This window comes from Phoxinus phoxinus, assembly GCF_949152265.1.
Source record: "Phoxinus phoxinus genome assembly, chromosome: 15".
Taxonomy (NCBI): domain Eukaryota; kingdom Metazoa; phylum Chordata; class Actinopteri; order Cypriniformes; family Leuciscidae; genus Phoxinus; species Phoxinus phoxinus.
This window is the reverse complement of record NC_136890.1, coordinates 13,134,988-13,162,824: the sequence shown is the minus strand read 5'-3', so window position 1 is coordinate 13,162,824 and position 27,837 is coordinate 13,134,988. Positions and strand designations below refer to the sequence as shown.

Below are 27,837 nucleotides of genomic sequence, written 5' to 3'. Positions count from 1 at the left end.
AACCTTCCGGTTTGTAGACAATCTACATGAACCACTGAGCCACTGCCGCCAGTCATTGGCATGTCATGTAGTCCCAACCAGTCGTTTGTTGTAGTCCTTAAAAAACGATTTCTATAAAAGCAAATATCTCCCTTTGCTTTGAACTTTGAGCATTGTAACTTTGTAGATGTTGTTTATGCTCAAACAGCAACATTACACACTAACTAAAGACTTAGCTGCTCTATGTCAATCTTTCTAGCTCATTGTGACAACTAACCTCTGCCACTTCCACACCATACACAGCATAGCAGCCAGAGCAACTTTTTTTCTATTTACTGATATGATGAGACGGGCTACTGACGTATGTACGTAATTTCCCACGAAAACCATCCAGTCAGGTCTAAAATATAAGAAAAATTCACAATGTGGAGGAAGACTTGATGATTGTGTTAATTTGGAAAAACAATTACAGTGTAACTTTAATATTTTGAAATGTAAATTATTCCTGTGGTGGCAAAGCTAAATATTTAAAATGAAAATATTTTTGTCATTTTATATCAATTTCATGTTTCCTTGCTGAAAAAAAAAGTCTTACTGACCCAAGCGTTTGAACGTTAATGTGTATATATATATTTTAAAATGATAAATATATATATATATATATATCTTTGTTTCGTTCATGAGTCTGCCTGTATACTGTATCAATATTTAAAAGAGCAATGAAAATCCAGCTAACAAAGACATATTTCATTTATAGAAACATGTATCATTAATGGAAAAATCTGTGGCATTGAAAATGTTGCTTCGTAATAGCACAGCCGATGAGAAATATGGGAAAACTAATGAGCAAAGTGACCAGAGCACAGGCAAAAAAGGAGGCCAACTGCTTTAATAATTGAACTCTTCATTAACAAAGCAATTATATTTTTCTTTCAGGCCAATTTGGAAGTGATCTGACATCATTGGCACTGAAATAGCTGTTCTCTTACCGGGTGGGAGTCTGTGGAGTTGGGACTGGCTCCAGGAATTGTCAGATGGAGACTCTGGAGATAATATGTGGTCTGCATCTGCAAGAGAGAACAGAAGCACACATAAACACGCTGGCTGCACTTACATCTCATTCAGCGTACTATGATCCATTTACTGTAGCACTTGAGGAGACACTGTTTCTGAATATTGATATTGATTTAAACTTGAAATAGGGCAGAGGAAGAAAATAGCAAGTGGCAATATTTCAGCCCTTAAAAGCAGTTTGGTGCTTCATGGGAACATTCTCCAATATCGGTTCATGCAGAAAGTCATTAAGCCATTTTTTCTAAAAGTAAGAGACGTTGTCCTTTACTCAAACCTTAATTTAAGGCCCCGAGGACTAACAATGCCGGGTAACCTTTCTAACAGTTGGCAAGCGTCTCAGCAGACAAAACATGGGATGACAGGGCCTCAAAAGATGACCTTTAGCCATAATTGGAGGTAGAGAATCTAGTTTTCACGTGAGATGGTCTACGACACAATGATCCTTATCCTGACAGACCCACCACAAATTTAACATTACAACAATAGCTGCATACACAGCAAGAAAATTATCCAATGCATCCTAAGAATTTTACGCTGTAAATACATAGCGAAAGATTTTTTTTTTATGTCACCACCATCTGATCTTTCGAGATTACTAGAAAAGGATTAGGGTGACCAGACATCTTGATCAAATTGGGACAGTGTCAATTGTATGAGCCAAGTCCCACATGAGTTACAGTTGGGATGTCACTGTCCTGATAATTAGTCTTAGCTATAGTTTAATTGATTAATTCGTAAGAAATCAGCAAAATCATGTGTGTAACCATCAGTAACAAGTGTGAATGGCTTATGTAGTTATTTGACCCATTAATACAACAGTAAGCATACAAAAATACAATAAATAAATACAACTGTTGCTTGTGCCTCAAAATATTGAGCAGTAAAAAACCTTCATGTGCGTAATTGTGCAAATGGTGGAACAAAGAAATGCTCCATTTCAACAAGTAATTTTCTTCCTTAAAACACATCTCTGATCACCAAAATTACATATTTAAATGTATTTTCCTTGAAAAAAAGTCTTCATGCTTTAAAATAAATTGAATGTAACCTACACCCTTATCTCATTTAGTATACACGGTTCTATTAATATGCAAAATAGCCCCGCCTCCACTCACTCACACCAGCTCAGAGATCCACTTGTTGGTGATCACACGTTGACGTGATTGGTTAAAAGGTAGTTTGTGACAGCAGAAACACCAGCGATTTCAAACCATGTTTTTGAGGCTGTCTTTTTTTCACTGCAATTTTAAGGAGAAAATACTCAGCAATGGTGTTGACTTATGATTTGCACATGATTTGTCTCCAAGCACATTAAAAACAACACATAGACATATAAACAACATTAAAAGGCTGATTTTCACCACAGGGGGACTTTAAAATACCCTCATTTGTGTCTCAAAGATTAACAAAATCTTATGGGTTTGGAACGACATGAGGGTGAGTAAATGGTAAAAAAAAAAAAATCTATTTTTGGGTGATCTAACCTTTTAATGTCCATAAGAACCGACCTTTACAAGCATCTTCCGATAATCCAAATGTGCTCTGTGGCTGAAAATATCACTAAGGTGGTTGTAAAATGCAGAAATGAAAGAGACAGACCTTGAAAATATATTTAAACATGCCAATGTTGACAAACTGATTTTAAACATGATCAAAAACACTTTACGAGTGGTTTGACACACAACCTCTGTTTGTTTTCTGTGGTAAGGTGACATTAATTCAGTAGTTACATGCCCCACACCAGCTGCTGGAGTGACCCTGCTTAAGTAGAGATGTCCCAGTCTTTATTGCTTGTCATTTCTGCATTACCTTGAGCCAAGACACAAATAAAATTCCTCAAGGAAGCACCTGTCTACTCAAGGGCTTTATGCCCACTCATCCCATAAAGGCTCCAAATGGCACACACCCTTAATATATGTCAGAGACAAAATCTCTGCTTATGAACATCAGTCAACTGTATTTGACACGTCTCTTTTCCCCTGACACACCTTGAGACTTCAAGCAAATAAAATACCTGTGCAATTCCCTATTCATCCTCGGTCACAACTACAGTAAATTACGGTTAAATATACATAGCCTGTATATTTCACTCTTTTTTAAGGACCTATAACTGACAGACTGGGTTGAGAAACCCACTCATAAAGACTTTACCTGGAAATAGACCATCCAGTACGGAATGAGGGCCAGGAAAACAGGAAGTATTTTGACAAGCGCTTTCACTTCCTCCACCTTCTCCTCTGAAAATCGCCCACCGTATGTCACCTTAGCGCCATCCAGGAGAGTCGGCTTGGGCCTGGTGGAAGAACATGGTTTGTAACAAAGAAAAAAGCAATGATTTGCTAACTTCAAAATAATGTCAGGGTTTTGTGTGAAGCGATTGTTCTTTGATTTAGAGAGAGGGCACGGCACTTGACAGTAACTTATGCCACAGAGACACGATGAATAGCATCGCCACGTACGAGACAGACAGGAGAGGTGGATCAAAGAGGAAGATGAGGGATAACATTACAGACTAATAGAGTCATGTAAACTGGAGTAGAGGTTCCCATGAAAAAAACAGCATAAATTTACAATCTAACACACTTAAAACGTTTTAAACAGTACGGACTGTGTAAAGACTAATAGGCACATTCATTTTTAAATGCAAGAATAAATATTTACAATTTCTGAATATGCAACAACTGATAAATCCATCTCAATTCAACAAGAAATGGTGTATGCTACCCGTTTTATCATTTCTGAAATCCTTGAAAAAGGACATTGAACCAGAATAAAAGGTAGAGCAGGACTATCATTTATTAGGAATTGTTTGGATAAGTCTATGTGACTTCAAGTGATGCTGGAATGATACAAATTAGTGCATTTATTTGAGCACTAACTGAGGATGAAAATGTATATCAGTCATAATTAAGTTTTAAATGTTCACTGCACACTTCACTTATTTATGTGGAGCGACAGGCTTAAATACATAGGCTAGATAAAGCATAATTTGCAACTAATATGCATCCTTTATACTCCACATTTAGCTGCAATAGTGGTAAAACAGCTCTTTTCTTTATAAGGAGGTGAAAAGAAAATGAATAAAACCAGTAGTTTGTATTAAGAAAGTTGATTTCATGTGAACTGCCCTATTCACAAAAATAAGCCAAGCCCTCACCTGAGCAGACTGGGTTCCTTTGGCCCGCGTCCGCAGAAGGCCGAGGCCAGGATCCGAAACATGTCGCTGAAGGCGCTGCCGTCTGCAGGCTTGTTTATGAAAACCGCTCTGCCCAGAATAAAGACGACGAGGGACACCCCGAGGCACACGGCAGGGATGATGTAGCCAATAGAGAAGCTGATGTTCTGCTGAATATAGGCTACTCCACCCAGGGAGAAGATCGCTCCCAGATTAATGCACCAGTAGAACCAGTTAAAGAACCGCCGTGTTGCCTCCGGACCTCGATCCTTCACCTGTAAGGATATACATTAAAAATGCATTCAATTTACTTTCATTTAATTTATTAATTTTAAGCTCAAAGGAAAAAGTGAGAAACTGACAATCAAATCACTTTTAAATCTATAATAACTAATTATATATCCAGTTCAGTGTTGGCATCAATAACATTAACAATGTCCAGCTGGAAAAACATTTATTTGACTTGCTTGTGGATACTAAAGTTGCACCGTCAATAACAGTATCAACAATCAATTCGCATTCTTCATTTAACTCAATACTTTTTTGCAGTTTACTAAACGCATTTATAAACTTGGGTGAATTTTCTGCTCAAGTGAATGCAAACGCTTTTCTGAAGAGATGTCTGCTCACAAAAAGCTCAAAATACATGCAGATGTAGCCATACAATCAGAGACACAATCAATAGTGTACGAATTTTCAATTCATTGCCCCACTCCCTCAACGTCTAAATGAGATCTATGACCCAATGACACCCAGATGGTACAGCATGCAGTTAATCTCTTTATTGAATCTAAAAATCACATGACGATCATATGACGAGAGTCAACAGACATCATCAACACTGGCCTAATCCAAGTCATCCCCATTTAAAGACTTGTATTACTTTGTTGTTTTTTTATATCAAATTTGGTTAACAAAAAAAGCTTTTCAAATAATCCAATACTGTAACTGTATAAAAAAATATATGACGCAGATAAACAAGCCAACGAAGACAGATGTCAGTTTTACTTCCCACATTTTTAGTTTCATTTTGCGTGTAATGTCTAGTTTGATAGGAGCAGTCTTACTCACTATCATATAGTTTCTAATTAATCATTTAGTCACTAAGCAGATGATTTACTTCTAGTTCACTTATGTCAGGGACATCCCCCGTCCCTGTCCCCACTGGGCTACTGTACAGTTTCATGTCACTGAGAGGTCATGTAATAGATAGGGTGAAAGAGGTGCTAATGCATCACAAGTTTTAGTAGCGTGGAAACATGGCTAAAGCATGGAAGGATTATTTTATTGTACAAGTGTTTTTGCACTGTTTTCGCATTGTAAAAAATGTTTGTACTTGGTGTGAAACAATCTACAGAATATCACTAAAAATCCTCATCACTATAATTAATTAGCCTAAGCTTTCATATACTAATTTAGTTTTAAACGAATCTGAGAAACAGACCTTGGTAGTAACCATAGAAGCCACTTCAACAAAAGGCAGAATTTCGATCTTGTGGGCTGCAAAATGGCTTGTGTCACAAGGCAAAATCTGACTCAAAGTACCTCAGAAATGTGTGGTATTTGACTTGTCGTTTTTAAAGTGAAGCGAAAGTGGCCAAGCTTAAGGAAGTCTTACAAAATGTTGCCAAAAAAGTACATTGACAGTGAAAAACAAAAACATTGTAAACAGTTGTTAAGTAATGAAGCAACCGATTATGTTGAAATCTGACATTTCCCACTGCTTTTTGGATTTTTTTGTTTTGTTTTAGGCAAAATCCAGTATAATAAATGTAGTAGGTTAAATTTAGAAGGTTATCGAGGGTTCACGTCACAAAATGTAAATCAGAAACCTTTTTTTCAAGAAAAACCTCACATTATTGTTATTGTCAATGTATTGTCCTTTTATGACTGTCAGATGAGTGGTGTCAATGGGTTAAAAATACAGAGTCCCAGTAACTGACCCATATTTTGTTCAAGCACCTACAGAATTCTTGCACTTATAGACATGACAATGGTGAGTCAAATTAAACTTGAAAAATAAACCCAAAATTAAAAAAATCTGTCATTTATTAACCCTTATTTCAATGAGGTCTGTATGGCTTTCTACTGTGGTACACAAAATGTGAATTTTATATTGAAAGTGAATGAAGACTACAACTGTGGAGCTCCAAAAAGCACCTTAAATGTGTAAAATATTATTTACACCTTAAATGAGTCAAATATTATAATACGTGTCCATATGACTTGTGCACCATATTCTGCCTTAGCGAGAACACATGGTTCATTTGATATTTTCACAAATTCACTGATCCCATACACAGTTAAAGTTTGAATTAAATCAAATGGACCCTTTCTCCATTTCAACTTTACAGCCTCCACTAGCAAAGGAGATTATACGATTATAAGTGCATTTTTGTTGCACAAAGCTAGCATATGACCTCAGAAGACTTGGAATATGCTGTACGAGTTATATGGATTATTTTATTATATTTTTGCATCCCTTTTGAAGTTTAAAATGACCAATCTCCAACTTAAATGGACAAGAGCAACCAGCACATTATTCAAAACGTCTCCTTTTGTGCACCAAAAACCAAAAAAGCTAGAAAAACTATTCAAAACAAACTCTCTACACTAGTAGTGAGTTATTGAATCTACCGACAGAACCAGCCAGGGTTAACCTGAAAGAAAGAATGTTATTGAACAAACACCAGCAACCATGTCAAAGGTCTCGATATCATTCAGAGTTTCATAAAAGCCAGACACAGCAGAAAATATTGCTCTGAGAATCAATCCAAGGTTGCGCCCCTGAGATTTGAACCTACTCAAAGTTTAAACAACTCTCCAGTTGTAGTGAAGTCTGTTCATTACCTCAAGGATCTTCAATCTTTTAGATGACACAGACCCCCAAAATATGAACATTCTGTGCCTAAATTTTAAGCTATATATTATTTGTACGTTTAAAGACCAAATTTATACTGTGAAAAGTGTAGGCTATATTAAAAATACATGTAAAATATTACTATGAAAATATTTTCTTTTGTTACATTATTACTTTTTTCTAATCACTAATTATGCTGTACTGTTAAGTGCATTATTTATTTACAAATCATTAGAAATCAATTTATTTACTTTAATATGTTTTTTATTTTTATGCAAATTATTTATATAGTTAGAAATAGAAACTATATTATTTATTATAATTTTAGCTCTGTTTTTCTCTAAACTTTTCCACAAAGCCACTGGGCATTCCCAGAACACATTCTGAAAACACCTGCATTACCTGATCTGCCCCAAATGGAGTGATGTTTGACTTCACAGCTCCCACCCCGATGGCCACCAGCACCAGACCACTGAAGATCGCAGGCCCGCAGTACGACGTCCGGTTGACGCAGGTCACATTGGCCGGAACGGTCCCATTTTCAGGAAAACATTCTGCAGGCTGCACTGGGAACGCCATCTCTTCTCCACACAGATAATTCCTGGTGTTGTCACTGGCCACAAAGGGGAAAAGCAGCATCCCTAACAGATACAGGGCTAAACTTAAGGCTATGGTTAAGAACTTGCCAAGGTACGCATCCGCCAGCCAGCCACCAAAGGGTGATATCAAATAAGTGACTCCCATGAAGATCAAGGGGGCCTGGCTGGCCAAAGTGCCCTCCCAATAGAAGGGGCTGCTGTTTAGGAAGAGCACCAGGTTTGAGGTGATGCCATAGAAAGCCATTCTCTCTAAAGACTCTGCCAGCAGTATGGCAACACATGCCAGTCTCCTGCCATTGAACACTGACTCTGATCTGGCAGAAGCCACAGAGTTGTCCAAAAGAGGAGATGTCTCGCTTACATCTCTGCCAGCCATGGCCTGCTATGAGTGTTTCTCAAGAGGTGGTCAGCTGACCAAAATCCAAACCTAAAGGACACAAACAACAACAAAACGATAACCATTATTTTAACAGCACGTGATGCCAAAAAAATGACACATGACGCAATAATGGAGATTCGGGAAATAAATCACAACAGGGTCCTTATAAAATACTAACCAATTCTTGCACTTATTGACTTAATTGAATATTTCAACCCAACATAAAACAACAATAAAAAGCCGCTGACGTGCTGTCCACAACTTATATTGTACTCAGTAAACAGGCTAATAACAACATGATATTTGCGTAAACATACCGTTCTTGTACACTTAGCACTGCTCCACATTTAGCTGTTCAGCCAGCGACGTGTTTCCCAATGTCCTCGAAATACATTTTAATACAAATATTATGTTAAAATTCCTAAAAGTCTGTCGATATGAAGTTTAGCTATCGGCTCTGAGAGTAAACCGTAAACAGCCAGTCACAATACTACCGCGTGACACCCGGTTAACTCATAAACGTCAAAGTGACGCGCCCACAGTGCAAATATCAGATCAGCATATCATCTGGATGTGCTTATCGTGTGTCCTGTGAGGAGTATCAGGTTGATCGTTTTGTATACAACGCATGGAGACAAGCGTAAATCAACTAGCAAGACAACCAACTGCCATTCCTGATTGGATGAAGGGGAAAGAAAGCAATTTTTCTATTGGCTAGTATTGCAGCCAATCAATTTTGCACATGAACCTGGCTGGTGCCTAGCCTGGGTTTCCCCAGACTGCCTTTGCGCAGCGCGATTTTATTCTCGCTGAAAGGCAGTCTGGAAACCATGGACCTGATTTTCGCCTCGTTAAGGGAACCAATCACAGAACGGGGAGGGAGCAGCAAGACGATGACGACATCTATGCAACACAACTAAGCAGTTTGTTTATGGATTCAACATGGCAGCAGACGCGAAGCTACCTTTTGATGCAGCTTTAGATATTGTTCTAAGTAGTTTAGAACGCAAGTTTATTTTGAAAAAAGAGCAGTTTTTGGCGTCTATACATACGTCATCTGGTATAATGGAAACGATTGGTTATGAGCTACGTACAGGCGCATTTGATAGACATTCTTAGCACCCAATAAACGGCGCCGGGCATTCGTAAACCACGCCTCAAATACGAGAAAATGCGCATGTGGTTCCCAGACCCAAGTCTCAACGAGAATTGGGTCTGGCGTTAGCCAGGCTAGCTGGTGCCTTGCCTGTCATGCACATTTTATATACGGTTTGTTTATGGTTATTCACAGCCTTGTGTGTGTTTTTGTTTAAATAGTTTGTGCATACACCACTGAAAAAAAAAACATATGTCTCATTAGTATGATTCTTTCTTAAAAACTATTTACTTATTATTTTGGAATGTTTTATAACAATACATAATTTTTACACTATACATAATTGTATTTACTCCTAAGTCATGACAATGTGAACATTTAAATTAGATTAATTATTTATTTATTAACTATTTATTATTCTAAATGTTTTGTTTATTGATTTCAACACCCTTTTGTGATTTGTGGGTTACAGTGTTATAGAATTAATTTGTGCATACACCTCTTAGAAAAAATAAATAATGTTGTATATATATGATTGTTGGGCATCAATAGGTATTATGAATCTACACCACCCCATAATTACAGTAGTTTCTTACATTGTCTGTTACTTTCATACATAATAAAAAAAAATAATATGCATCTGAAATGTATAGCTCTGTGGTTTCTTAGTTAATGTTTCCTTTATTAGTCATTAAGGTTATGATGTCCTTGCTCATTTTGTATTATTCTCATGAATAGTGAACTGCTGAACTCATAAATTAACTTGATCAAAAGTAAAAAAGTGTTTGAGTGCCAATCATGTAGACTGACAGATCACACGGACACCATCCCTCAGAACAGAACTAGAACTGCTCGGCTTCATGTAGCTGACAGACTTTTAAGGATCAAGAGGTGAATAAAACTTTCCCAACTTTAGCCTTCTTTCCTCATTCAGACCCATTAAAATGTATGAAATTCATGAACTCAATTTCAAACGGTCTGTACTATAAGGAAGTGCCAGTGGCAATTTGCTGTGGCATGATAACACTATATGAAAGTCAGCATGTCCCTCAGTCACAGCTCTTCTCTCTCATGAGAACTGACAAGACTATAAAACATACCAGTCATGTGTTTGTTGTTGATTACTAAGCAAACTCTCTCTCTCTCTCTCTTTCTCTCTCTCTCTCATATATATATTCTCTCTCTTTTTAATTTAAATAATTTTAAAATATTAGAATGATTTCTGAAGATCATGTGTGCAACGTTCTAGGTCTTACTAAGATGATTGAGACTTGCAAACAGTTTTTTTAGTAAAGTTTATGAAGTATTTATGAAGTAAAAAAACTCCAATTCACAGGACAGAAGGCAAAGTAACAGAGTGTAACATACGACAATACCAGACAAAGAAACAGAAGGAAATGAGGATCTTAAATACACAATGATCGATGATTAACTCAAAGACTAACAGGTGTGATCGTTAAATGGGTGTCCATGGCAACTGGCAGGAACAAAAGAACACAGGAAACAAGTAACTGAAAGTGCAATATGAAAACGAAACCTAAACAAAGGCAAAACATGGCAGACCTCCCTTTCTGGAAGGCGACTCTGGGCGCAGTAAATGATAAATGTTCATATAGAGTTCAGGAGAGTGGAGGAGCAGACGACCCCCATGGAGGACCATAAGACCACCACAGCAGAGCAGACGAGACTGAAGATCCCCACAACAGAACTGATGGTGGGAGGAGCCAGGGCAGTGTTAGTGGTCCGACAGCTAACGGTGGAGCCCGGAGACCTGAAGACCCAGGCGTAGCCGGGGAGATGGTGAGACCAGACGACACTGTAGGTTCAAGAGGCCAGGGCGGAACCGCGGTGATGAGCAGCTGAGGTGGAGCAAGGGCACCGGTGTACTGGAGCGGAGCTGGTGCGACCATGCTGGTCGGAGCCGCTGCTGATGTCCCGGAAGACCGTGGCGCAGGCAGAGTGATGTCTGACCAAGGTGGGGCCGGAAGGATAATAATAATAATAATTCATTACATTTATATAGCGCTTTTCTGGACACTCAAAGCGCTTTACATAGAAGGGGGGAATCTCCTCAACCACCACCAATGTGCAGCATCCACCTGGAACGCCCACCACGCCAGAACGCCCACCACACACCAGCTTACTGGTGGAGAGGAGACATTGATGAAGTCAATTAGTATATATAGGAGGATGATTAGGAGGCCAAGATGGACAGAGGCCACTGGGCAAATTTGGCCAGGATGCCGGGGTTACACCCCTACTCTTTCGAAAGACATCCTGGGATTTTTAATGACCACAGAGAGTCAGGACCTCGGTTTAACGTCTCATCCGAAGGACGGCGCTCTTTGTCAGTATAGTGTCCCCGTCACTACACTGGGGCGTTAGGACCCACACAGACCACAGGGTGAGCGCCCCCTGCTGGCCACACTAACACCTCTTCCAGCAGCAACCTAGTTTTCTCAGGAGGTCTCCCATCCAAGTACTAACCAGGCTCAGCCCCGCTTAGCTTCAGTGGGAAACCAGTCTTGGGCTACAGGGTGATATGGCTGCTGGCTAAATGAGGGAGCCTGGCGAAGCTTTGAGGACGACAGTCCTTAGTGGAGCTAAGGGGGGTGAGGAGCCAAGGAGGAGCTGACTGGTTGATGGGCCGAGGTGGAGTTAAGGGCTCGGCGTCCACTCGCAAGGCAACGCTGGTGACCGGAAGATCTGCGACAGAAGGAGACAAGGGACTGGAGGGAGCCAGCGGAGGCGGGACTGACTAGATGAAGGGGGGAGGGAGGCTGGGTGGACACAACATCAACAGTTATGCAGCTCGGACTGCCTGGGATCAGCAAAGGCAGATCTTCCACTTAGCTCCACTAAATTTCCCACTTGTTCGGAAGTTACAACCGCCTCACATACCTGGTCAGACTGGATGGACGAGGTTGGCGTGGGCTTTGTGTCTGCAGTGGCCGTGACGTGAGTGATGTCATTATACTAGGATGGCATATGCACACTGTAGACAGCTGAGGATGAATTCTCTACAGGTTCTTCTGGTCATATTGGGTAGGTCAAGTGGGCTGTGAAGGTTCGATTTAATCCAATATAGTGATTTTAAAGTTTGATTGTCAAAGGTGGTACGTTTGGCGAACTGGCAGAAATTAAATGAATAGTCCTTCACGGGCTAGTTAGATTGAAGATATGTAGGTATAGGGGATTATCACGCTTCCGGGTTTCATGGGCGGGATTTTTCAACTTTGTGCATGTCCACTTACGGCGCAGTTACAACAATGGCTGAAACGAAGGCTAGATGTCACTGCTCTGTTCCACTTTGTCAATCAAACAAACAACGCCAACCTTATTTAAGTTTCCATGGATTCCCGACTGAACTGAGTCTAAGGAAGAAGTGGATTAAAGTGGTTCGCCGCCGGGATGAAGAGCCAAACTTTAAAATAAAACAAGGTAGCACGTATGTTTGTATAAATATAATGCAGAGGTGGGGATGCAGTATAAATAAACTTAGGGTCGTCCATCATGGGTTCGCCAGAGTGATGAGTGATTCACCGGAAGTGGCAGTGCACAAAGATCACTGAATGTGGAAGTACTACGTATCAGCGTGATGATCCCCTATTCCAACAAATTCGATGCGTGACACAGAATGACAGAATAGGCACAACATTTATTAAACAGAGAGAGCGAGAACACTAAACATTTACCAAACGTTAAAGGAAGACAATGAACTTAGGAAAACGAAGGGCTTAAATACACAGAGGAAGCTTTATTAACAAAACAGGGACCTGGTGAGGGATAATCCCATGACTAATGATTAATAATTAACTAACACAGGCAAAAACAGAGAGAAAAATTCAATAAACAGAACAAGACAATGAAACTAAACATGACGTGACTGTGACAATTACTGTTTTTACTGTATTTTTTGCTCAAAATGCAGCCTTTTTGAGCATGAGACTTTTTTAAAATAAAAGATTAAAAAATATTTTTATTATTACAGTTACTTATTGATATTCTCAATTGTATCAGTTATATGATACAATGTTCCTTAATAATTTGCAGTTTTATACTAGTTACAGCTATTTCAGGGAAAGGAAGTTTTTACAGAAAAAAAATCACACTGAAGATGATTGTGGTCCTTTAATAAATAACAATTATCATGGCACTCACTATTTTATTTAAAAAAAATTATTTAGGGACATGATACAGCATTTTAGGCTATCATTTTATCGCTAATATTTACAAGGCGTGTTCCCAGAATCCAGATGGAATACACTCGATATTATTATACATAATAATATATGAATATTAATATTAATATATATTTTATATATGTGCCACATTTCATCTTTTTACCGTTGCGGCCAATAGTTCCGTGTTTCCGGAGGGTCTTCATTTGAAACGGACCCGTTCTAAAATAAACTCCACGCGCGTGGCGCGTCGTTTAGGTAGGCTGGTCTCTGACGTGACAGCATGAGATTAACAGAGTCAGGTCAAGAGAGTAAACCATTGTCCGTCTGCTGGCAGGCGCTCTCGCTTTGTTTATTAGCGTCAGCATTTTATCGCCACATGCTGAAATGCGCGTGCTCTTCCTTGCTTGCTTAAGTCCTAAAACAGGGAACTGTACCACTGCCGAAAGAATAAGGTACAGTAACATGTTTGTTTAGCGAAACCAGGAAGTATCACAATCCTCCATTGATCATCACTTCTCACAGCACAGTTTATTCGAGTAGTATTAATCCTGTGAGGCGATCATTTTTCAAGTGAAGGGATTGTTCAACCTGCAATGCGATATACATCACAATGTCACGTATTGCACTGCATAATGCACACACAACGTTACACCATTGTGAAGCTATAATCTGTTGGCGCTGTTGTACAAATAAGTACACTTTTTGGGAATACAAGTAACGTTACTGTACAATGGTAATATTATGGTATTATTTGAAATACCAGACAAATTCCGTGTATATGTCACCATAATAACATAAGCACCATGATACAAGAACAGCTCAGAGCCACTATATTACAGAGAATGAGATGCTGATATATAGTGTTATTTATATTGTGTGTGTGTGTGTGTGTTTTGGGTTGCAGGAATCACATCGTGGCTGCAGGACACACTTGTGTACTGTGTGATACAAGAGAGTTTAGTTCTGCCTCTGATGTTTCATCCCTGATGACGCAAGAGCCGCGGGTTGAGGCTGCGCTGGCCATTCATCTTTTCAAAGGAGGCAGGCTTCTTTTAGGTGGCTAGTCCCTCTGCCTCTTAAAATACACACACATGTTGGTTTCACTATATTAACAGCTCATAGATGCAATTGATTTTATGCAGAGTTTGTGTACCACATCTAAGCTGCCCACACACTATACATACTGTACACACATCTGTCTCGTCTCATTAGTGTTACTATCCACATCTATCACACAATTTATGACTTTATAGTGATATATATATATATATATATATATATATATATATATATATATATATTAGCAGCAATTAGTTTTCATATATATATATATATATATATATATATATATATATATATATATATATATATATATATATATATATATACAGGTGCTGGTCATAAAATTAGAATATCATCAAAAAGTTGATTTATTTCAAGAATTCAACTTAACAGGTGAAACTAATATATTATATAGACTCATTACATGCAAAGTGAGATATTCCAAGCCTTTATTTGTTATAATTTTGATGATTATGGCTTACAGCTTATGAAACCCACGAAATCAAAATCCCAGAAAATTAGAATATTGCATGAAATCACACAGTAATTACACAGTAATACCATGGTCAGTGTACCAGGTTTTGGTTCTTTTGACAGTGTGGGCAGGTGCAAATCCTGCTGGGAAATTAAGAATTTATAAAATATAAAATAGCAGCCATTAGTTTTCAGCTATATTTTCAGCTATAAGTGTAACATGGTATTGCCATCTGATACCATCACCACAGTCACAGTGTTTTTTATGGGCAGTATGATGGCACTCATATTATCCGCTTCCATGAACAATTGATGGCATTCATTTAAAATGACTGATATATTGTGCATCCTACTCACAAAATGCCTTGTTCAGATTGAAGGCTACTTCTCCCTCACCTCTCTAAGATATGGCCAGTTTTTTTTAGTCATTGCCCAAAGTGTCCACTCTGTGGATGACGACTCTCCCCTCTGGCAAGATAAACACACTGTTTCATGCCTCAAGGACTTTGCTCACTCGAAGGATTTAAAAGTTGAACTTCAGAGGAGGTGAATAAGTAAAATAGGGGATTTACGTCTTTGTTGTGAATTTCCATTTCTCTGCAGATGCCGGGGTGCCGTTTGGAGTGGTCTTCGGAGGGACGGATGTCAACGAGGACGTAAAGGATGAGCACAAGCGAGCTGTGATGGAGGAAGTTTTGCGCAAGGCCAGGTCAAATTCACTCAGTCCCTGATAAAAGCTGACGCTTATCCTGCTTCCCTGCTCTAGTCAGCTATAGTTAATGGAATAGTTTGAGCAAAAAATTTAATTCTGTCATCATTTATGACCCATTCTAAACCTGTACGACTCTGTGGAACTCAAAGAAGAGATTTTAAAGAATGTACTGGCTGTTATTTTCCATGGAATTAAAAAAAACCTATATCTGTTTGTTTCTCACATAAAAATTAATATGGCTTCTGGAGACTATAATGCTCAAGTCATATGGCTCAATTACAGTATGATGCTTTAATTGTGCTTTTGCTTCTCCAGTACATTCTTCAAAACATTTTTTAATCAACAACATAAAGAAGGTCGTACAGGTTTGGAGCAAGGGGTGAGTAAATGGTTTTTAATTGTAGGTGAACGTTATAAAAAGAGGATTATAGAAGATTTCTAGTGTATCGTTAAAGTCCCTGTAAAGTCAAAATTAAGTACCGGTATGTGTTCTGAGTTTGTCACACCACAGAAAAATGTGTTATTAGCCACCCAGCCCAATTTGAATGATAAAAAAGCCGGCAAATACATAAAATAAGCTATCAAAATCTTGAAAAAATGAGCAGTAGTCTCAGCTCTCAAACGATGGGGCCGTGTCCGCTTGCTGCACTGAAACCATGCCCACTCCAAAACTGCAGTCGCCACACTCAACTGTGGAGTTACTGTGGACTACCTACTATAATTATAACATAAGCACACAAGGCAACTTGCACTCATTGGTGGGCACGCACTGCCGATGATGGCACCAGTTGTCGGCGCGACAGGAGGATGAAGGCCGAGGCGGGAGATAGTCAGTTCGGCCCCATTCACCAGTAACAGCAGATTATCAGTGAATCCCAGTTGTCTCTGACGAAAGTTTGAATGGTACAGCAATGGTGAAAAACTTTTCAATGGTCTAACTCCACAATTCAGTACTTCACAGCTCAGTCTTTGTAATATGTTTTAGCAATACATTTCTAACATTTATAATGTGTTTAGATTTCTTTTTTTTTTAGAATTGCCTTTACTGGGACTTTAATCTCTGCATCTGAGATTAGTTTTCTAATCTGCAACGGATAAGGTGGTCTTTTAAATTGCGTAGAAAATCACCCATGAGATTACTGAAGTATGATCTAAACTAGGTTGTTTAGGTTTTGGTCCTAACTGACCTTTGGAATATTTGTGTGTGTGTGTGTGTGTGTATATATATATATATATATATATATATATATATATATATATATATATATATATATATATATATATATATATATATATATTTTTTTGCTACACCTGTCAATGGGCGGTGTCTTAAGAAAATGTAACGGCCATAAATATGTTTTACCGGGCAAGAAACTGTTTTTGCAAAAACAGGCAGTAATGGTGCCAAAATTGTACCAGTGAAAATTCACAATTCTCTTCCGATACCACAGATAAAACTACTAACCCACCTAATATTTAAAACATTATTAAAGACAAGTAAACAGGCAGTAATAAAACAAGAACAAATAATCAAGTTACAAGCAAAAAAGACAATAATTATGACGACTCCTCCATTAGCTGTTTTTTTTTTTTTAAGAATAGATCAAGGCTCTTCAAGAGTGGGATTGCAAATTAGTATTTAGTCTCAAACAATTATTTTTGTCAAAAAGTACACTGCTGTTCATAAGTTTAGGGTCTGTAAGATTTTTAAAAATATTTATGCTCACCATAAAAACTAATATTTAAATATTTTCCGTTTCAATATTTTCAAATTTATTTCTGTGTTTTCAAAGCTGAATTTTCAGCATCATTACTCCCGTATTCAGTGTCACATGATCCTTCAGAAATCATTCTAATATGCTGATTTGCTGCTCAAGAAACATTTATTCTTATTATCAATGTTGAAAACAGTTGTACTGCTTAATGTTTTTTTTTTTTTAAACCGTAATAAAAAAAAAATCCTCCAGCATTCTTTGATACATAGAAAGTTTAAAATAACAGCATTTATTTTAAATGAATATTTTGTAACATTATACAGATTATTGTCTTTTCTGTCACTTTAGATCAATTAATTGCATCCTTGCTGAAATGTTAATTTCTTAAAAAAAAAAGAAAAACCTACTGACATTAAACTTTTGAATGGTAGTAGTCTCTCTCTTTGTATCCTCCATTGGGCCTTTGGCCTAAAAGGTTGATAGGATCAGGTATCATTACGTGGCATTTCTTCTCCTTTTTTGATCAATAATACATCTGTACCCAAAGCCTGCCAGCTATGGTTTCAATTCATTAGCCAGGTGTTAAAGATTCTTGTGGTCTGTTTGATTAGTACAGACAGATTCACACCCTTTTGACAGTCTTAAGGGAATAATTGTCACTAGGGAGAATAAGAGCCTTTCCACTTCAAACACATCTGTCAGAGAAGACCCCCTGCTGCCGCCGTTACTGCCTAACCTTCACATCTCCTGAAAGAGAAAGATGAGGGACAAGAGATGATGAAGAGGAGATGTAGGGAAACCCATGGGCTTTAGTTGCAGTCATTTGGAAAAATAACAACACGATGTCTGCTTTTTCTTTTTTCCACCCACAAGTATCATAAGAGGACCTTGTTTCTTATGCATGTGTGTGTGTTTGCGTTTGTCTTGAGTTTGAATTAACAAGCTTTAGGATGAGGCTTGACAGCAAGACAGGCACAGTCCAAACTTTGACTATTTTTCTTTCTTAAAAAATACAAATACAGGGAGCTTCAAAAGTCCAAGACCACATTGAAATTCTGGGATATAAAATGTAATTTTAAATGCAAAAACATGGGACACATAAAAGTTATGAGTTTTGAGAAATGTAAAATAAAATGTAATACATTGTCACTTTTAAAATAAAAAGTATTTTCTGAAAATCAGATATTTTTTTAATTTTTTTAAATGTTTACACTAACAATAACATTTATGATAAAAATAGTTAGTTGTTAGTTATGATTAAAAAGTTTTCAATTAAAATAATCTTCCTCTTCATCATCCTGACTTTAAGCGGTGCTCAGGGATTGCATTGCTGTACTTTTATTTGCGTGGCTTGACTGATTTGATTTACAGATTTTTGGCGAGCACTGACAGCTTTGATGTGTGGGAAAGTGTGGAATTGCGGCGAAATGAAAGCGGTTGAGTGCAGTCGCTGGGGTGTACCTCACTATCACAACGCTGTGCAGACTTTTCATGTTTCTTTACACGTTAAACATGTCAACTCACTTGCTTCATCTCTCTCTCACACATGCAGGTTTGCTGTGGCGTTCACTGATGCATTGAAAGAACAGGCTCAGGTGCTCCTGGTAAGAAATGTTGAGTTTACAGCTCCAGGTTCATAAGACTGCTGTTGTTAGCATGAAAACAAACTCTTTGCAAGTGTCAGGAACCCTTTCCTTTCACTTAATGTATATGAACTGCAGTGCTGAGTGCAGTGAACAACGCTTGAACACATGCTTAAAGTTAATGTGAAATCATAATTGATATCATTTACTTTTTAATGCACAATATGGAATGTCCTGGGGCCAGATTTACTAAACAGGGTAAAGTAGAGTGCAATTCCAAAAAAATCTACTGACGAAACGCAAATTAAAGAACACCGACGCAGCCGGATGACTTCCATAATGACCAACGCAATCTACCAAGAGCAGCGCAAATTAGCATCTGGTTTAATACATGCTTTTTGGGGTGGTAAATAATAATAAAATAAAAAAACACAGTAAATTGACCAGCGCAAACCTTAGTAAATCATCTTGCACGATTAATTTAAATACTCTCCTCCCATAATTTTGCATCTGGAAGGGAAACTCCTACAAATGTACTTTGTTAGTAAATCTAGCCCCTGATCTTATTGTGCACAAGGTATATAGTGAGGTACTTTTTGGTATTTTTTTTGTAAAAGATTTTACGATACATTATTTTATTTTATATATATATAAATTTATATTTTTATTCAGCAAGGATGCATTAGATTTATCAAAAATGACTGTAAAGACATTTATAATGTCACAAAAGTTAAATGATCATAAATTATGTTCTTTTGAACTTTCTATTTATCTAATAATCTTGAAAAAATGTGTCCGTTTCCATAAAAATATTAAGCAATCACTTGTTCCCTTCCAGTCGCTTGCGCCTTTAATGAGAATGTGCTTACCTCACATCAGGCTTGCACTATCGTCCTGTTTGTGTAGCCGCGGCCTTCCCTGGAGAGCAATTTTTTCCTGAAAGAGCATACACGGTTTGACACTGCGTTTTCAAGACTTTGTTTCCTATCCTCATTTGACGGCCACGATCACAGTTTCACATGCCTGGGCTTAAAGGGATACTTCACGCCTACCGGTAATAGCGCAGTAAGTTAAACAGGCTAGGCTAGGCTACTAGTGAGTCTCTGTGACAAGTCTGCCCGGGATTTCTAGATTGCCAAAAATCTCCGGGATTTGGCTTTTGCGTTCTACAGTCGCCATTCATTATGTTTACTGTGGCGAGCAGGACGAGACTGATGGTCACGGGAGAATGACGCGAGGCTGGTAGCGTGATTACTGATGAGCAGCACCTGTAAGACGCACTGGTCTCATATCTCTCACGGAGAAGTGGGAATTTTCTTGGCAATGTTAAAACGCACATTAACCCATCACTTGTTTAGCGTTTAAGTAAACACTACATTCAGATTCACCAATCAGGATGAATTCAGTTAGATTGAAACAAAAGGTGTGCATGTAAACAAGGAATGGCGACTGCAGAAAGCAAAAGCCGAATCCCGGACATTTTGGGCGATCTCGACGGTCGGAGAGTGAGATTGGGCGGGTTGAAAACATGCGGATCTAGCGCCTTCTGTAGTTTTTAGCCTCTGGCCAAAAAAAAGCCTTTTTGAAAAGGATTTTTTTACAGACAAAAAATACATAAATATCTTGTCTTGGATATGAGGGAGGGAAGCACAGTAATTTGAAAATACTACAGGTTTTCTACTGATACAAAGCTTAGTGCTAAATCCTGAAGTATCCCTTTAAGCATGCTGAAACTGCGCTCGTGGGTGGTTTATTCTCTCTCTTGAGGGCATGACCATGTTGGCACATTGTTCATCTTGCCTTTCTCATTAACGTTTTAAGCATTCAGCGTGCCGTCGAGCTGCCGGCTGACAGCGCGGTTGCGCATATTCCCTTTTAAGAACATGACCACATCAGCATGTTGTTCGTCTTGCCTTTCTCAACTGCATTGGCACATCAACTGCCTCGAGTTGTTAGCAGTACACCTAGCGCTGGACCGCTTCAAAATGCCACTACTAGGCAAGCATGTACTTGTCCGTACGGACAGCACTGCCATTACATACATCAACCGTCAGGGTGGTCTACGCTCCCGCTGCATGTCACAACTCGCCCGCCATCTCCTATGAAGTCAGAAGCATCTGAGGTCGCTTTGTGCTATTCACACTCTGGGTCTGCTCAACCGTGCAGCCAACGACCTCTCATGGCAGCAGGTGCTCCCGGGAGAGTGAAGACCCCATCCCCAGGTGGTCCAGCTGAATTGGCACTTTGGGATCGCACAGGTAGATCTGTTGCCGCCTAGGACACATCGCACTGCCAGTTGTTTTACTCCCTGACCGAGGGCTCCCCCCCCAGTGAGCCTTCTTGCACTTCTGGTCAGGGAGGACGAGGAGCAGGTCTTGTTAGTTGCGCTTTACTGGCCCAACCGGACCTGGCTCCCACAACTGGTGCTTCTCGCGACAGCCCCTCCCAGGCCCATTCCTCTGAGAAAGGAACTTTGGTGTTCTTCTCACCAGGAGAACCCTCAAACTTGCTCGATCAGGGCATGTGCTTTCTTTCATGCAAGCTGGGTTGGAGCGACGGCTGTCTTCCTCCACCCTTAAAGTGTATGTTGCCACTATTTCCGCACATCACAGTTGAGGTAAGTCGCTGGGAAAGCTGGGAAATTCCATGTCTAAAATGGGACGTGGAGATTTTAGGTAACCTACCTCAAGCGGTGGTAGACACCATCACTTCTGCTATGTTGCCACTATCTCTGCACATCACGATGCAGTTGAGGTCAGTCGCTGGGAAAGCACGACCTGATCCTCAGGTTCCTGAGGGGGCGAGGAGATTAAATCTGCCGTGCCCGCTCTCGTTACTCTCTTGGGCTTGTCTCTGGTCCTTTGGCACTTCAGAGACCACCCTTTGAGCCCTTGCAATCAGCCGAGTTAAAAATTCTGTCTTGGAAGACCATACTCCTGGTTGCATTGGCCTCCATCAAGAGGGTAGGGGACCTGCGTGCATTTTTGGTCGACGAATCGTGCCTAGAATTCATGCTGTCAATTCAGATACATGCCCAAGGTTTCTACCACTCCCTTCCGTGACCAGGTGGTGAATCTGCAAGCGCTGCCCTCGGAGGAGGCAGACTGTCCGGTGTTGTCTCCCCCTTCTCAGGCTGGAGCCACCCCAGTGACATTCCATGCTGTACTGTCCCTAACCAGCCAGTGTATGTTCTCCACATGTCATCTCCCTTCGGGCAGGATGTGGCTTCCGCAGCGTCCCTCTCCTCTGGAAAGGCACGCTTTCCCAGTGTTATCCAAGAGTTCCACTTTGTGGGTTATAACGGAACTGCAGTTTGAACTCCCTTCACGCAGGCCTTCCACCCCAGTCAGTTGGGGGTCTGAGTCTTGCGTAGGGCGCTGGATGTGGCAGCAACCGTGGCGATTTCCATAGGGATCCCAATTGCGTCGGCACCACGGTTACTAACCATCGCTGTACGGCCGAACACTTCTCGGGTCCTCAGCGTAAAACAAATCTGCGACGCACCTGCTGCTCGTTATATGGTAGCGCTGGAAGCAGAGCAGCTGATGCAATTTTCGCATGCCAATGTGTATTGGCTCATTTTAATACTCTCGAAGTAGATTGGTCTCTCAAGGCGATTCCAATTACGTCAGCACGTCGAACGTGACCGACTGAAAGGGAACAAGGTTTACATACGTAACTGAGACGTTTTAATCATTGATGATAAATGACTCTTGAGCAGCTAATCAACATATTATAATGTTTTCTGAAGGATCATGTGACACTGAAGACTGGAGACTTTTGCCGTGTTTTTGATCAAATAAATGCAGGCTTGGTGAACATAAGAGACTTCTTTCAAAAACTTTAAAACCTTTTACTGACCCCAAACATCTGAACGGTAGTTTGTATAAGAAAATGTTAAATTAATCCTCAAAAAATTCTAATTAAGTTTGTACATTGAAAGAATATTGAGATAATGTGGAAATAAATATGCTAGTGTTCATTTCTAATGGGCTTCTAGAGGAGGGAAAAAATAAGAGACAACTACTGCGCTAACTGATGCTATAAATACAGCGGGAGGATTTAACTGCTACAAATGCAATATCCTGCCTTGCATCCTATAATAGCACAGCATTAAAATCAAAATGTGTGTCTGGGGTTTCATTTGAGGATAAAACATGTTGGAAATAGTGAAGTCAAGGCAAACAGGATGTCTCTCTCACACACACACACACACACACACACACACACACACACACACACACCAGGGGTCTCCCTCTCCCAGGACTGATAACATCCAGCCAATTTCCCCTCCGTCTGTGAGAAATTATCCACTTTATCTCAACCAGCCATTTACATATTATTCTTTTATTACCTTCCTGCTGCTATATTGTTTTTTCCCTCCTCCACTGGTATTGATTTAGGCAAATCATGGGTTCGCCACACTGCACAGAGATTTTTCCAGCAGATATTTTCTGCTGTTTCATTAGCCAAGGACATGATTTGCGCATGAACTTAGAACATGGATAGCTCTATTATTAGGGGTGTGACGAGATCTCGTGCCACGAGATCTCGCGAGACTAAAGTGTGACGAGATTTCTCGTCGAGTGAAAAGCTGTCTCGCAATATCGCCATAATTAACATAGAATATGCCATAGCTACATTCACATTGCATTACGTTGTACTCCGCGGCACCGGCCGCCTCCACTGTTGTTTTGCTATTGTAAACGTCTCCTCTGCTCATCCAGCACGAGTTGCAGTCGCACACAGACTGTGACAGTGCAGCAGGAATCAGTTCACTGATCGCGTTACGATGGTGGACGATTTGTTGCGCAACACAGTGAGTCGATCTGAGATGTCTTATAGGGCGGTTCACACAGAACGTGTTTTCCATTCCAGTGCGGTACTTTCCCATTGTTTTTCTATGTAAACGTCTCGCGCATGACACAGTATTCTAAAAACGCGGCGCTCAAGTTAAAATCAGTTCCCCCATTTCACTGCCAGCGTATCGCATTTTACAAAGCAAAAACGCATTCTGTGTGAATGGCCCCTTATCTTGTAGAACGCGCGTTCAGCACCGCGACTACGGAGTGAAAATGAAAGTAAAACACGATGCGCGCAAATTAGACTGCATACATACATTAGCCCGTCTCCCAATATCAAACCTATCTCTGGTCTCTGTTTTGGTGTCTGTTTGCACTTTGAATACAGAGAGAGTTGGCCTACTTTTATTATGGTTGCACTTGCACTTAATTATCGTTTGAACTAATAAGAAAAACTGTTGTTTTATAGGCTACTGTTTTTATTTGTATTTTCAATTTGTGGAAAGTAGTTTCATTTGGAGGTCACACACAGCCTCAATCAGAAGTTCTGGAAGCTCATAATGTACAGTAAGGTCTGAAGAGACCCGTGTGAAATCATACTTGAGAGAAGCCAGTCAGTTGAGTTTGTGGTAAAACCTTTACAGTGCTTCTATATTGTTGTATTTTAATGTATTTTGATAATTCATACTCAAAGTAGAACTGAAATGACATTCATTACAAGATGATTTAGTTACAACATTTCAAAATGCACCTGCAGACTATTTTTCCAGTCATGAATTTTGTCATTGAGGATTTCTATCAAATATTGTGCAAAAATCTCGTCTCGTCTCGTTCTCGTGAACCCAATCTCGTCTTTGTCTTGTCTCGTGAGATAAGGGTCTCGTCACACCCCTATCTATTATCATTAAAAAAAGATAAATTGTAATGGTTGACATTTCGTTTTTTCATCTGCAGGGCATTCAGGGTCACCAAACCTTATAATATCAAGAAATCTTAAAATTGTGAAAAAAAAGCAAAATGAGTAATATCTTACTAAAGTAAAAGTAGTATAATTGTAGTAATTAGTAATATTTATAAATGTAATTGTTTTTTTTTTCTCGTTATGCTTCTCTAAATCTTTATACTTGATAGAGATTTTATAGAGAATTATTTTATTATACATTTTTTTTCAATAGTTATAAACCAGTGGAGAAGTCAGAAATAAACTTGTCAAAAAGGTTACACTAATAGTAATGTCCAGTAGGGGGCTAACATTACTTTCTTGACTACTTTTTTCCAGGTATGTGAGAACAAGAAGATATGTGTGCAGCCTCAAGGTAGAGTTTATTAATACTGAATGTCTTCTGATGGTTGAAGTTTTGGGCCAAAATAAAATTTTAAATGCCTCTGAATATTTTTGAAATGGATTTAATTTTTAAAACATCTGCATATGTTTCCAGGGATCGAGACCAAAGTGGCATTACATTTCTGCTGGAGCGACTTCTTACACAGCACAGGTACAACACCTTCACAATTCTCCTCTCCACTTAATAGCCTACATCATTAATTATACGATAGACATATAGATAGAACAGCATTAGATGCATTTTCAGACCCTGTTTGATTAATACCTTGACATGTGCATTCATCATCATCCCTCTCAAACACTCCGTGATCATTTTGATAAGAAACAGACGTTGCCCCATTAAATATACATGTGGTGTTCAGGCCTCAACACTCTTAAACTCAAATCGGCTCAAGAGCACTCAACCTTGATTAGAGACAACCTGAGTGCCTGCCAGGAGCGAAGAGGTTGTGCGTGTCAGTGAGTCTATACATGTATAACATGCATTCTTTTGGAGATGAGGCAACAGAGTAAAGGAAAGAAAGAACAAAGGTGTATTTGTACTTTTGATATTACTTGCATCATTTGACCGTGATTTTCTGTTCTATTCTTGAAAATAAAAACAAAGTTGGAAATACCTTTACAGTGATATACTGTTTACACACATCCTGACGGCGTCCACACTTCTAAGAGCGGCGTTTAGATGAATATGTATAATAACAAATAACAAAATCAACACAACAAAATTGACAGCGGTGAGAAAGCAGCAGTTTAGAAAGCATCTGATAATAGCAATGTGGATATGCTTGCATCAGCTCTGCAATTCACTGGCATCATGACTACAGATGAGGTTATTAAAATTACGCTATTATATTTATACTAGTATACAGGCGTTCATAGGAAACCTAAGTCTGGGAAGGTCTTGATTTCGTTACAATCTGTTCACACATTGGCAATAAAATAGTAGGTCCCACTTTATATTAAGTGGCTTTAAGTACTATGTACTTACATCGAAAAATAAGTACAATGTACTTATTGTGTTCATGTTTTATTGTAAAGCACTTTCGCTGCTATTGCGGTGTGATACGGGTAAGGTTAGGGACAGGTGTTGTGGTATGGTTAAGTTTAAGGGTGGGTTAAGGTGTAAGGGAAGGGTCAACAGTGTAATTACAAATGTAATAACATTAATTACTGCTGTAATTACATGCAGGTATTTTAAAATATAAGTACAATGTAAAAACATGTATGTACACTATGTCCATTGTATCAAATTATTAATTTCAATGTAAGTACATTGTATATACAGCACCTTAAAGCTTTTAATCAATAATTTTCTTATGATTCAAAGCAGAAACATGTTTTTAGTAACTTTCACTTTCTTCACATTTCATTAGATGATGATAGTTGTTGTTTTTTATAGAAATTTACACCCCAATTTTTTTTTTGGGATAGGACACCCAAAAATGTAAATTCTGCTTCTCTTCTGAAGACTTAGATTAAACTTCTTGATTCATTTGGATTTATTTTACGATCTTTTTATGAACATTTATGAAGTGCCAAAGTTTCAATGGAGTCAGAAGCATAGACTTGCTTAAATCAATAAAAATATCTTCTTTGTGTTTTTAATTTTGGGGACCATGTTCTCCACCTCCATTGTCGAAGCGGCCGCTCGGAGCTGTGGCCGTAAGGTCTCCGGTGCCCGTCGAGGCGGCAATCCCCGAACCCGGTGGTGGACACCGGAAGTAAAGGATGCCGTCAAGCTGAAGAAGGAGTCCTATCGGGCCTGGTTGGCTTGTGGGACTCCTGAGGCAGCTGACGGGTACCGGCAGGCCAAGCGAACTGCAGCCCGGGTGGTTGTGGAGGCAAAAACTCGGGCCTGGGAGGAGCTCGGTGAGGCCATGGAAAAGGACTATCGGCTGGCCTCGAAGAGATTCTGGCAAACCGTCCGGCGACTCAGGAGAGGGAAGCAGTGCCCTACCAACGCTGTTTACAGTGGAGGTGGGCAGCTGTTGACCTCAACTGGGGATGTTGTCGGACGGTGGAAGGAATACTTCGAGGATCTCCTCAATCCCGCCGTCACGTCTTCCATGGAGGAAGCAGAGGCTGAGGTCTCAGAGGTGGACTCGTCCATCACCCAAGCTGAAGTCACCGGGGTAGTCAAAAAACTCCTCGGTGGCAAGGCACCGGGGGTGGATGAGATCCGCCCTGAGTACCTCAAGTCTCTGGATGTTGCGGGGCTGTCTTGGCTGACACGCCTCTGCAGCATCGCGTGGCAGTCGGGGACAGTGCCTCTGGGATGGCAGACCGGGGTGGTGGTCCCTCTTTTTAAGAAGGGGGACCGGAGGGTGTGTTCCAACTACAGGGGGATCACACTTTTCAGCCTCCCTGGGAAAGTCTATGCCAGGGTACTGGAGAGGAGAATACGGCCGATAGTAGAACCTCGGATTCAGGAGGAACAGTGCGGTTTTCGTCCGGGCCGTGGAACACTGGACCAGCTCTATACCCTCTACAGGGTGCTGGAGGGTTCATGGGAGTTTGCCCAACCAATCCACATGTGCTTTGTGGATTTGGAGAAGGCATTCGACTGTGTCCCTCGTGGCGGCCTGTGGAGGGTGCTCCGGGAGTATGGGGTTCGGGGTCCTTTGCTAAGGGCTGTCCGGTCCCTGTACGACCGAAGCAGGAGCTTGGTTCGCATTGCCGGCAGTAAGTCAGACTTCTTCCCGGTGCATGTTGGACTCCGGCAGGGCTGCCCTTTGTCGCCGGTTCTGTTCATAATTTTTATGGACAGAATTTCTAGGCGCAGCCAGGGGCCGGAGGGT

The 27,837-nt window shown here is 39.9% G+C and overlaps 2 protein-coding genes across 4 annotated transcripts in view; one reads left to right on the top strand and one right to left on the bottom strand.

The window, feature by feature from the left end:
• The window catches only part of slc15a4 (solute carrier family 15 member 4), a 60,020-nt gene extending 51,178 nt beyond the window's left edge, over positions 1–8,842 (bottom strand). For both annotated transcript variants that reach the window (XR_013800379.1, XM_079636636.1), the window contains exons 1-5: positions 8,384–8,842; positions 7,491–8,114; positions 4,211–4,503; positions 3,205–3,346; positions 969–1,046 (exon numbers count right to left, since the gene is read on the bottom strand). Coding sequence is in view for 1 of the 2 variants with exons in the window: in XM_079636636.1 (XP_079492762.1) it covers positions 969–1,046; positions 3,205–3,346; positions 4,211–4,503; positions 7,491–8,063 (1,086 nt within the window). In the remaining variant the exon portion in view is untranslated. The remainder of the gene's footprint in view (positions 1–968; positions 1,047–3,204; positions 3,347–4,210; positions 4,504–7,490; positions 8,115–8,383) is intronic.
• A 4,691-nt stretch (positions 8,843–13,533) lies between these two features.
• Positions 13,534–27,837, top strand: part of glt1d1 (glycosyltransferase 1 domain containing 1) — a 50,572-nt gene continuing 36,268 nt past the window's right edge. Inside the window, exons 1-6 of one of the 2 annotated variants that reach the window (XM_079638486.1) lie at positions 13,534–13,798; positions 14,251–14,405; positions 15,486–15,591; positions 18,862–18,913; positions 24,974–25,010; positions 25,134–25,190. In XM_079638486.1, the coding sequence (XP_079494612.1) occupies positions 13,731–13,798; positions 14,251–14,405; positions 15,486–15,591; positions 18,862–18,913; positions 24,974–25,010; positions 25,134–25,190 (475 nt within the window). In that variant the 5' untranslated portion in view covers positions 13,534–13,730. The remainder of the gene's footprint in view (positions 13,799–14,250; positions 14,406–15,485; positions 15,592–18,861; positions 18,914–24,973; positions 25,011–25,133; positions 25,191–27,837) is intronic. The other variant, XM_079638487.1, reaches the window with a different exon arrangement.